Genomic DNA, 12,433 nt, shown 5'->3' with positions numbered 1-12,433 from the left:
ACACGGCCAATAACAACATTTCTCTGATTTGTGTGAATATCCTCTCTCTTTGATGACTATGATTATAAGCATGCATCACTTTGAAATGCTCCCTGGATGTCAACATTCTTGCCTTTGGATACAGTAGAGGCAATAGTCTCATCGTTTCCATCACCTGGATTCTCTCTGTTATTACTGTGCTCCAGAAAGTATCTCTGTTATTAACACGTCTGATGCGGTGAGGTTTTCTCTTCCAGAGCTGGGTGTTGCCAGGGACCTCACCATGAGATATTATCACGATGCTTAGGTGCCGATAACGATATGTATTGCGATTCTACATGTATCACGATGGATCACGATGCTCTATGTCTATTGCGATTCGATATTCCAAACATATTGCTCACTACACTATATGTCTGCTATAGAGGGACAAGAGAGAGCCGTGATAAAAACGAGTTCTGATCAAAAGATAATATTGTGGCCAAGCTACAGGAGGAGAATAACCAAAGATGTGGTGCTGGTACAGCCGACTAGTGCTAGCTAATGTTAACTACCTTTTTTTTAGAGAATCGATTCTTGGAGTCATAGAATCGATATAATATAGTCTAAATAATATTGTGATACTCTACTGTATCGATTTTTCCCCCATCCCAATGGTCTTGTTTGTCTACACTCTAGTCTAGTCTCGACCAAACTGAGCCAGTGGAGTGAACATAATGACATTTCCACAGTTCATTCTGCCTGAGCTGAACTGCCACTGTCTTCCTGTTAATCCCAATACCCAGCATGCACTGTGTGTCTCATGTTATGGTTTGTGACAGAGTGTTAACCCCAGATAGGTAGATTCCATTCATTTTAATGAGAGGCATGCGTACATAGTAGCCTACACACAGCAGTGCTATTGAGGAACACACATCAGAGGATCTGAGAGTTGCTATAGGAACTAGAATCTTCATAAAATCAGACTGTTCCTAGAACGGGGAAAAGGGATATATGATGCAGTCATTTGATAGAGACACAGTCAGAACAGCAAGGACTGCTGTCCAGGAAATGTCCTCCGCAGCAGGTACTTAGTTGATGTTTTGTTTTCATTTTCTCTGCTAGTCGACGGCTCTCGTATCAAACCAGACTTCCCCCTTTTTAAAGACAGGCTATATTTTTTATTGTGCCTTTATTAAACCATGTCGTCCCGTTGAGGTCAGAAGACTTCGTTCCCAATCCCTTTTCTGCTGACAAGACACCAGGTGGAACTTACGATTACAACGTTTTCCCAGTTGGGTTTTTACAACACACCATGGTTGGAGTTATAGAGTCATTTCCTGAGAAAGTCCCTTGACAATGACCTGGCTGGGTGAAGGAACATGTGTTCCTCCGTTATTACTGCGTTCCCCAGCCTAAATAAAACAGCCATGCAGAACTGAAGATAACCCCATGTCTCTGTGAGCCAGTCAGGAAACAGCAGGCCTGTACAACGACAGGCTTCCAGTCACAGACAGACGGACCAGCTGGGGATAGGGATGGACTGAAAACGCCTTTCACTTCAGGCCCACGGTCAGGTTTCTTTATAGTCGTTCATAATGGTAACGATAATCTCTGTATTTTAGTATGGGAGGCTCATTCGAGAACAAATAGAAGACGTGGTTTCTGTTTGGAATGGGAGAATGCGGTGGAATGTTGGACGATGATGACACACTTAAAAGCCTCCATTACCCTGCACACAACACCTTGCAGAACTGATGAATAAGTGCCCTATTAATTCTGCTGAACTCCAGCTGAGAATGTCTTAGCACAGAGACTCCTGCCAGTACTGCGCTATCTGACAGGAACTACGTTCCATTCCTCTCCTCTGTTTCTTTTATTCTCTTTTCTGGGGGATCACTTCCTTCCTGTTGGAGATGAAAGTGAATAGAACATCTCACTGAACTGCTGCCAGAGAGGGGAGAGAGGGCAGGGGTCCTGCTAATGGCTTCAGCCTGGAATGGAGAGAGAGTGAGGGGGAGAGAGGAGAGAGCGAGGGGGAGAGAGGAGAGAGTGAGGGGGAGAGAGGAGAGAGCGAGGGGGAGAGGGGGGGAGGGGGGGTAGAGAGGGAAGGGGTCCTGCTAATGGCTTCAGCCTGGAATGGAGAGAGAGTGAGGGGGAGAGAGGAGAGAGCGAGGGGGAGAGAGGAGAGAGCGAGGGGGAGAGAGGAGGGGGAGAGAGGAGAGAGAGAGGGGGAGGAGAGAGAGAGAGGGAGAGAGAGAGAGAGAGAGAGAGGAGAGAGGGGGAGAGAAGAGAGAGAGGGGGAGAGAGGAGAGAGAGAGAAGAGAGAAGGGGTAGAGAGGAGAGAGAGAGGGATGCACAATGTCCCCTTTCATCTACAGCCTCCAATAACACCCCTCCACTACACACTTTCATTCTCGCACATAAACAAACACACAGACAAACACACAGACAAACACACACACAGACAGAAGAGTGGTGTCTTGCAGCCCTAGGTGTGAGCATAACCAGGGCATAACGCAGGTTGACATTTATTGGGAAGAATTTTATCCTGGAGGCAGAACTGGGTTATTTCCACTAGATGGGACAGCTGCAATGTCAACATTGGCTGTATTGTAAAAATTCTAAAATGAGCTTTTTGTTTTTAATTTTAGATGAAGGTTATGCATTAGGGTTAGCAGTGGGATACATCCATTTGAATTCAATCACTTTTTGACAGCACCTTTTGATTTGAACGAAACCTTCCATACATATTTGCCCAGTGTGGAAGTGCTCAGAAAGTTTCAGTTGAGATTTATCCAATTTAAATCATAGGTCATGGGTGTCATGATCATTGATGTCATTTCAATCATAGAAATATACTTCATAGAATGGACCTATCCCTTCAGACCACTGCAATTTAGCTGGTACACCATTGAAATGTAAATTTGATTGATATTGGAACTTCTAATTCAAATCAAATGTTACTGGTCACATACACATGGTTAGCAGATGTTAATGCGAGTGTAGCGAAATGCTTGAGCTTCTAGTTCCGACAGTGCAGTAATATCTAACAAGTCATGTAACAATTCCCCAACAACTACCTAATACACACAAATCTAAAGGGGTGAATGAGAATATATACATATAAGTATATGGATGAGCGATGTCCGAACGGCATAGGCAAGGTGCAATAGATAGTATAAAATTCAGTATATACATGTGATATGAGTAATGTAAGATATGGAAACATTATTAAAGTGGCATTATTTAGAGTGGCATTGTATAAAGTGACTAATTTATTAACGTGGCCAGTGATTGGTTCTCAAAGTAGGCAGCAGCCTTTCTGAGTTAGTGATTGCTATTTAGCAGTCTTGGGGCGGCAGCGTAGCCTAGTGGTTAGAGCGTTGGACTAGTAACCGGAAGGTTGCAAGTTCAAACCCCTGAGCTGACAAGGTACAAATCTGTCGTTCTGCCCCTGAACAGGCAGTTAACCCACTGTTCCTAGGCCGTCATTGAAAATAAGAATTTGTTCTTAACTGACTTGCCTAGTTAAATAAAGGTAAAAAAATAAAATTATGGCCTTGAGATAGAAGCTGTTTTTCAGTGTCCCAGCTTTGATGCACCTGTACAGACCTCGCCTTCTGGATGGTAGCAGTGTGAACAGGCAGTGGTTGATGTCCTTTTTGGCCTTCCTGTGGCATCAGGTGCTGTAGCCACCATGGAGGGCAGGTAGTTTGCCCCCGGTGATGCGTTGTGCAGACCTCACCACCCTCTGGAGAGCCTTGTGGTTGAGGGAGGTGTAGTTGCCGTACCAGGCTGTGATACACCCCGACAGGATGCTCTCGATTGTACATCTGTAAAAGTTTGTCAAGGTTTTGGGTGACAAGACACATTTCTTCAGCCTCCTGAGGTTGAAGAGTCGCTGCTGCGCCTTCTTCACCACGCTGTCTGTGTGGGTGGACCTTCTTCACCACGCTGTCTGTGTGGGTGGACCTTCTTCACCACGCTGTCTGTGTGGGTGGACCTTCTTCACCACGCTGTCTGTGTGGGTGGACCTTCTTCACCACGCTGTCTGTGTGGGTGGACCTTCTTCACCACGCTGTCTGTGTGGGTGGACCAATTCAGTTTGTTCGTGATGTGTACGCCAAGGAACTTAAAACGTTCCACCCTCTCCACTACTGTCCCGTTGATGTGGATAGGGGGGCTGCTCCCTCTGCTGTTACCTGAAGTCCACGATCATCCCCTTTGTTTTGTTGACGTTGAGTGTGAGGTTGTTTTCCTGACACCACACTCCACGGGGCCCTCACCTCCTCCCTGTAGGCCGTCTCGTCGCTGTTGGTAATCAAGCCCACTACTGTTGTGTCGTCTGCAAACTTGATGATTGAGTTACTAATTACTACTACAAAGATGACCGCCGTCCAACCACTGTCAAATGTCAACTTAAATGGTCATATCTATTCTATTGTCTATATTTCTATGATTTCAATAAGTTTCCTATGGAAGATTTACAGTAGCATGTAAACACCAGATATTCCCTTTCAAGGCAACATTCTCTGGCGTGTGGACCTCCAACCATCTCTGTGGTACTATTTGAAAGATGAAATGTTTCTTTTAATCCCATTTTAATACATTTATCAGCCAAAATATGACACCATCCCTGTATTCAAGAGCATGTTGTGTCACAACTGATGGCGGTCACAACACAAACACCTCAGATGGTGGAAAATATGGTCTAAGCTACAACATATGCAAATATATTTTGATAATTGAGGTAAAACAAAATGACATACAGAGTTTAGTTTAAATTGAAAGGAATGCTGTCAAAAAGTGATTGAATTCAAATGGCTTTACCCAGTGTGGTTAAGTGCAGGGTTAAGGTCAGGGTTAGGTTTAAAATCAGACTTTATGACTTTGTGGCTGTGCCAGCTAGTGACCAGTCTGCAGAGCTGCCTCCAGAACAAGATTCATGGCAAAACGCTAACCTGCGCAGATAAAATGGTTGATGAACGCCCTTGTTTGGTCTATGGGAGAGGAAATTAAAAGTTATTGTAACATCAAGGGTACATCAAGGTTCACTAGAAGACTGAAGCAGACCAAACAGCCTGTATTAACTTACTATGGGAGAAAGGAGAGGAATAACAATGTTGGAACCATGGCTGTAATTGCTGGAACATAGATGAAATGAAAGGACATGGGGGAAAGAAGCTAGCTAGAGGGACAGAGAGAAGGAAGGAGTTTGATACTGTCCTACTTAGCCTCTGTCATTTGTTGACTTGCTGTGGCCATAGAATGGAATTTTCTCCAGTCTCACCCACGGCTAATCTGTCTGCCTGTTTGTTTGACCCCATAGGACTCCAGCCGACGTGAACACAGACGTCTAGACCTAAACACAGACGTCTAGACCTAAGCATGGCGGCTACACTGCCATCTACACTGCCCTCTATGCTGCCCTCTACGCTGCCATCTACGCTGCCATCTACGCTGCCCTCTACGCTGCCCTCTACGCTGCCATCTACACTGCCCTCTACGCTGCCCTCTACGCTGCCATCTACGCTGCCATCTACGCTGCCATCTACGCTGCCATCTACGCTGCCCTCTACGCTGCCCTCTACACTGCTGCCCCCTCTGCCATCGCACTGCCATCTCTACACTGCCCTCTGCCACTACACTGCTGCCCTCTACGCTGCCATCTACACTGCCATCTACGCTGCCCTCTACACTGCCCTCTACACTGCCCTCTACACTGCCCTCTACACTGCCATCTACACTGCCATCTACGCTGCCCTCTACGCTGCCATCTACACTGCCATCTACACTGCCCTCTACGCTGCCATCTACACTGCCCTCTACACTGCCATCTACGCTGCCCTCTACACTGCCCAGACCAGACTGTCATATGGACAGGAGCGGGAGCTTCTTTAAGGTAAGTTAAGTCTAACTCTTGTTAGAGAGAGTACAAAGACGAGAGAGGGAAAGGGATGAGATAAGACGAGGGGTTGTAGGTGATGATATTAAATTAGAGAGACAGAGAGAGTTTCATACTGTCCTGGTAGAGCCTATAAGAAGAAGAAGAACAATTCCCTGTCTGCTCTCTCAATGTGGCCAGAAATTGAATTTCCATCAGCCTCACCACCAACTGTATGTGTTTGTGCTTGACTCCATATACACTCTCAGAAAAAAAAGTACAGAATTGTGCTTAATGTGGTAGAAACGCATGTCACTGTAGTGGTACCCTGTAAGATATGTCCATTGTTCCATTAATTGTAGGTATGTAATTGTAGTCGTGTAGTTTGTATCTTAAAAGAGCCAAAATATAGAAATCTGCCTTTTTAGGGTTCCACCACAGTGAAAAAGCCGTTTGTTCCTTTTAAGTTCTCTATATAGCAAGGCCCTCATGTGTACACAACTCTTCGCCATCCCACTTCTGACACCAATTTAGTAAATTCGGTGGGTTGTTCCGACTGGGATTCAAACCTGCGTCCAGCAACTGCCAAGCCAACACCTTAACCAGTAAGCCAAGTGATACCTATTGACAAGGTTGCTCAGTGTTTGGTTAACGTTGCTACAATATTAATTACAGCTCTTTATTGTCACATGCGTTCATGTTGCCTTTATAAAGACTTCAGAGCTGGCATGCAATGCTCACACTTGAACTAACATAACCACAGACCACTTAATCACGGGTGGCCAAAAATAATTAACTGAAAGCCACGCCCCCACTAAGCCATACCTCTGATGATTGTATAAAAATGTACCATTATACTAGATTATCTGCACATGTACCCTAAAAGGTACCATTATACTAGATTATCTGCACATGTACCCTAAAAGGTACCATTATACTAGATTATCTGCACATGTACCCTAAAAGGTACTGAACAGTGCCATGTGAGCTCATATGTGTACCTCTGAAGGTACATACCCCAGGGAAAAATACTGTACCCTAACCGTACCCTTTTCTCTGAGAGTGTAGGACTCAGACGGTCTCACAGACTCAGACCTAAGCATGTCTGCTACGCTGCCCAGACCAGACTGTCATATGGACAGGAGAGGAAGCTTCTTTAAGGTAAGTTAAGTTTACTCTTCAGTTTATTCGTTAGCTTACTTTTGTTCCAAGGTTTATCTTATGTTGCCACATAGTGTAATAGCGCTCAAGTTGAGGACAGATGGAGAGTGTGAGGATTGAACAATGCCTGCTGCAGTCGTTGGAATCATGACAAATGCACACACAGCAACCATACAATACAAAGACGCACACACACACACACACACACACACACACACACACACACACACACACACACACACACACACACACAGCAACCATAAAGTACAAAGACACACACACACACACACAGCAACCATAAAGTACAAGGACACACACACACACACACCATGGAGTAGTTGTCAGCCCTTTATGCAGTCTCCGGTTAAACCCTTGCATGACGTTGTTTTAGGAACACGGTCTATTCCTAGAAACATAATGAGAGCACGGTCCATTCCGCTGTGTCTTAGTTTCATGCTGCTGTTTCTTCCATCAGTATCCTCTCCCTTCATCTCTCTCTCTTTAGTCAGACCACACTAACTGCCTCTGAGAGTTATCCAATCGTCATGTCATAATCATTCTGTTATCCAATCTTCATGACTGCAGTGGGCTATCCGCTATATATCCGGTAATAGAAGGATGCCTTATACGGCAACTGTTGTGTATTTAGCCATATACTGTTGCTTCAGTTGATAACGTTTACAAAAGGTGTCTACAGTAAACAGAGAATGGAGACGAGGTTATGGATGTGTGATGTAAAGAGTTACGGAGGCTTACAGAGGGAATGGATACACTGACAGATAGACGTGAGATTGTACTGTCTCTTCTTATCTCTTTTCTCCCTCTGTCTCTCCATCCGCTCTCTCTCTCTCTCTCTCTCTCTCTCTCTCTCTCTCTCTCTCTGTTTTCCCGTCACTCTCTCTCTCTCTCTCTGTATCCCTGTCACCCTGTCACCCCCCCTCTCTCTCTCTGTTTCCCCGTCCCCCCCTCTCTCTCTCTGTTTCCCCCTGTCACCCTCTCTCTCTCTGTTTCTCTCTCTGTTTCCCCGTCACCCTCTCTCTCTCTCTGTCTCTCTCTGTTTCCCCTGTCACCCTCTCTCTCTTTCTGTTTCCCCATCACCCCCCCTCTCTCTTTCTCTGTTTCCCCATCACCCCCTCCTCTCTCTCTCTCTCTGTTTCCCCATCACCCCCCTCTCTCTCTGTTTCCCGTCACCCCCTCTCTCTCTCTCTCATCTCTGTTTCCCCGTTACCCTCTCTCTCGCTCTGTTTCCCCATCACCCCCGCTCTCTCTCTCTCCCTCTCTGTTTTCCCGTCACCTCCTCTCTCTCTGTTTCCCCATCACCCCCTCTCTCTCTGTTTCCCCGTCACCCCCCCTCTCTCTCTCTCTCCATCTCTGTTTCCCGTCACTCTCTCTCCATCTCTGTTTCCCCGTTACCCTCTCTCTCTCTCTGTTTCCCCATCACCCCCGCTCTCTCTCTCTCCCCTCTCTGTTTCCCCGTCACCCCCTTACTCTCTCTCTCTCTCTCTTTTCTCTGTTTCCCGGTCACCCCCTCTCTCTCTCTCTCTCTGTTTCCCCGTCACCCCCTCTCTCTCTCTCTGTTTCCCCGTCACCCCTCTCTCTCTCTCTCTCTGTTTCCCCGTCACCCCCTCTCTCTCTCTCTCTCTCTGTTTCCCCGTCAACCCCCTCTCTCTCTGTGTTTTTCCCGTCAACCCCTCTCTGTCTCTCTGTTTCCCGTCACCCTCCCCTCTCTCGCTCTCTCTCTGTTTCCCCGTCACCCCCTCTCTCTCTCTCTCTCTCTCTGTTTCCCCGTCACCCCCTCTCTTTCTCTCTCTCTCTGTGTTTTCCCATCACCCCCCTCTCTCTCTCACTCTGTTTCCCCGTCACCCCCCTGTCTCTGTTTTCCCGTCACCCCGCTCTCTCTCTCTGTTTCCCCGTCACCCCCTCTCTCTCTCTCTGTTTCCCCGTCACCTCCCCTCTCTGTGTTTCCCCATCACCCCCTCTCTATCTCTGTTTCCCAGACACCCCCCCTCTCTCTCTCTCTCTGTTTACCCATCACCCCCTCTCTCTCTCTCTCTCTCTCTCTGTTTTCCCGTCACCCCGCTCTCTCTCTCTCCCTCTCTGTTTTCCCGTCACCCCGCTCTCTCTCTCTCCCTCTCTGTTTTCCCGTCACCTCCTCTCTCTCTCTCTGTTTCCCCCCCCACCCCCCTTACTCTCTCTCTCTCTCTCTTTCTCTGTTTCCCGGTCACCTCCCCCTCTCTCTCTCTCTCTCTCTGTTTCCCATCACCCCCTCTCTCTCTCTCTCTGTTTCCCCGTCACCCCCCTCTCTCTCTCTCTCTCTCTCTCTCTGTTTCCCTGTCACCCACCCCCCTCTCTCTCTCTCTGTCTCTCTCTCTCTCTCTCTCTATCTCTCTGTTTCCCCGTCACCCTCCCCCTCTCTCTCTGTTTTCCCATCACCCCTCTCTCTATCTCTCTCTGTTTTCCCATCACCCCCCATCTCTCTGTTTTCCCGTCACCCCCTCTCTCTATCTCTCTCTGTTTCCCTGTCACCCTCCCCTCTCTCTCTCTCTGTTTCCCCATCACCCTCTCTCTATCTCTCTCTGTTTTCCCATCATCCCCTCTCTCTATCTCTCTCTGTTTTCCCGTCACCCCCTCTCTCTATCTCTCTCTGTTTCCCTGTCACCCTCCCCCCTCTCTCTCTCTGTTTCCCCATCACCCTCTCTCTATCTCTCTCTGTTTCCCTGTCACCCTCCCCCTCTCTCTCTCTGTTTCCCCATCCGCTCTCTCTCTCTCTCTCTCTCTCTCTCTCTGTTTCCCCGTCACCCTCTCTCTCCCTCTCTCTCTCTCTGTTTCCCCGTCACCCTCCCTCTCTCTCTCTCTCTCTCTCTCTCTCTCTCTCTGTTTTCCCGTCACTCTCTCTCTCTCTCTGTATCCCTGTCACCCTGTCAGCCCCCCCTCTCTCTCTCTGTTTCCCCGTCACCCTGTCAGCCCCCTCTCTCTCTCTGTTTCCCCGTCACCCTCTCTCTCTCTCTGTTTCCCGTCACCCTCTCTCTCTCTCTCTCTCTCTCTGTTTCCCCGTCACCCTCTCTCTCTTTCTGTTTCCCCATCACCCCCCTCTCTCTTTCTCTGTTTCCCCATCACCCCCTCTCTCTCTCTCTTTCTCTGTTTCCCATCACCCCCCCTCTCTCTCTGTTTCCCCGTCACCCCCTCTCTCTCTCTCCATCTCTGTTTCCCGTTACCCTCTCTCTCGCTCTGTTTCCCCATCACCCCCGCTCTCTCTCTCTCCCCTCTCTGTTTTCCCGTCACCTCCTCTCTCTCTGTTTCCCATCACCCCCTCTCTCTCTGTTTCCCCGTCACCCCCTCTCTCTCTCTCCAACTCTGTTTCCCCTCTCTACCAACTCTCTCTCTCGCTCTGTTTCCCCATCACCCCCGCTCTCTCTCTCTCCCTCTCTGTTTCCCCGTCACCCCCCTTACTCTCTCTCTCTCTCTCTTTTCTCTGTTTCCCGGTCACCCCCTCTCTCTCTCGCTCTGTTTCCCCGTCACCCCCCCCTCTCTCTCTCTCTGTTTCCCCGTCACCCTCTCTCTCTCTCTCTCTCTCTCTCTGTTTCCCCGTCACCCCCTCTCTCTCTCTCTCTCTCTCTGTTTCCCCGTCAACCCCCCTCTCTCTGTGTTTTTCCCCACAACCCCCTCTCTCTCTGTTTCCCCGTCACCTCCCCTCTCTCTCTCTCTCTGTTTCCCCGTCACCCTCCCCTCTCTCTCTCTTTCTGTTTCCCCGTCACCCCCTCTCTCTCTCTCTCTCTCTGTTTCCCCGTCACCCCCTCTCTTTCTCTCTCTCTCTGTGTTTTCCCATCACCCCCCTCTCTCTCTCACTCTGTTTCCCGTCACCCCCTGTCTCTGTTTTCCCGTCACCCCGCTCTCTCTCTCTGTTTCCCCGTCACCCCCTCTCTCTCTCTCTCTGTTTCCCTGTCACCTCCCCTCTCTCTGTGTTTCCCCATCACCCCTCTCTATCTCTGTTTCCCCGACACCCCCCCTCTCTCTCTCTCTCTGTTTACCCATCACCCCCTCTCTCTCTCTCTCTCTCTCTGTTTTCCCGTCACCCCCGCTCTCTCTCTCTCCCTCTCTGTTTTCCCGTCACCTCCTCTCTCTCTCTGTTTCCCCGTCACCCCCCCCCTTACTCTCTCTCTCTCTCTCTTTCTCTGTTTCCCGGTCACCTCCCCCTCTCTCTCTCTCTCTCTCTCTCTCTCTCTCTTTTTCCCATCACCCCCTCTCTCTCTCTCTGTTTCCCGTCACCCCCCCTCTCTCTCTCTCTCTCTCTCTGTTTCCCTGTCACCCACCCACCCCCTCTCTCTCTCTCTCTCTCTCTCTCTCTCTCTCTCTCTCTCTCTCTGTTTCCCCGTCACCCTCCCCCTCTCTCTCTGTTTTCCCATCACCCCCTCTCTCTATCTCTCTCTGTTTTCCCATCACCCCCCATCTCTCTGTTTTCCCGTCACCCCCTCTCTCTATCTCTCTCTGTTTCCCTGTCACCCTCCCCTCTCTCTCTCTGTTTCCCCATCACCCTCTCTCTATCTCTCTCTGTTTTCCCATCACCCCTGCTCTCTATCTCTCTCTGTTTTCCCATCACCCCCCATCTCTCTGTTTTCCCGTCACCCCCTCTCTCTATCTCTCTCTGTTTCCCTGTCACCCCCCCCCTCTCTCTCTCTGTTTCCCCATCACCCTCTCTCTATCTCTCTGTTTCCCTGTCACCCTCCCCTCTCTCTCTCTGTTTCCCCATCACCCTCTCTCTCTCTCTCTCTCTCTCTCTGTTTCCCTGTCACCCCTCTCTCTATCTCACTCTGTTTCCCTGTCTCTTTCTCCCCCTCTCCACTCTTCCTAGCCCCAGTGAAAGCGCTCTCTCTCTCTCTCTTTCTCCCCCTCTCCACTCTTCCTAGCCCCAGTGAAAGCGCTCTCTCTCTCTCTCTTCTACCCCCTCTCCACTCTTCCTAGCCCCAGTGAAAGCGCTCTCTCTCTCTCTTTCTCCCCCTCTCCACTCTTCCTAGCCCCAGTGAAAGCGCTCTCTCTCTCTCTTTCTCCCCCTCCCCACTCTTCCTAGCCCCAGTGAAAGTGCTCTCTCTCTCTCTCTCTTTCTCCCCCTCTCCACTTTTCCTAGCCCAGGTGAAAGCGCTCTCTCTCTCTCTCTTTCTCCCCCTCTCCACTCTTCCTAGCCCCAGTGAAAGCTCTCTCTGTAGGTCAAAACAACATAGTTTCCCATTGACTCCATCGTCATGGCTTTAACTTCTGCCCATGCAGAGAATCACTTACCTCCGAATCTGCACTCATTAAAGAGCTAGAATTGATGATGCCATTGTTGATGGACACAGCCCTCCTGGGAGAGAGAAAGACTGTGTGGAGGGAAAGAGAAAGAGAGTAAGAGAGGGAAAAAGTGTTGTATCCAATGTCATGTGATTGATAAAA

The 12,433-nt window shown here is 48.9% G+C and overlaps 1 protein-coding gene across 4 annotated transcripts in view; it reads left to right on the top strand.

Annotated features, from left to right (window-relative positions):
* The first annotated feature begins 5,749 nt into the window (after positions 1-5,749).
* The window catches only part of LOC115103687 (ras and Rab interactor 2-like), a 38,017-nt gene continuing 31,333 nt past the window's right edge, over positions 5,750-12,433 (top strand). For 3 of the 4 annotated variants that reach the window (XM_029624552.2, XM_029624553.2, XM_065006202.1), the window contains exons 1-2: positions 5,750-5,863; positions 6,914-7,006. In XM_029624552.2, the coding sequence (XP_029480412.2) occupies positions 5,837-5,863; positions 6,914-7,006 (120 nt within the window). In that variant the 5' untranslated portion in view covers positions 5,750-5,836. Of the gene's footprint in view, positions 5,864-5,917; positions 6,451-6,913; positions 7,007-12,433 lie in introns of those variants that run through there. The other variant, XM_029624554.2, reaches the window with a different exon arrangement.

The sequence above is a fragment of the Oncorhynchus nerka genome, linkage group LG21, assembly GCF_034236695.1.
Source record: "Oncorhynchus nerka isolate Pitt River linkage group LG21, Oner_Uvic_2.0, whole genome shotgun sequence".
Lineage (NCBI taxonomy): Eukaryota > Metazoa > Chordata > Actinopteri > Salmoniformes > Salmonidae > Oncorhynchus > Oncorhynchus nerka.
This window is presented reverse-complemented; position numbering and strand designations above follow the sequence as displayed.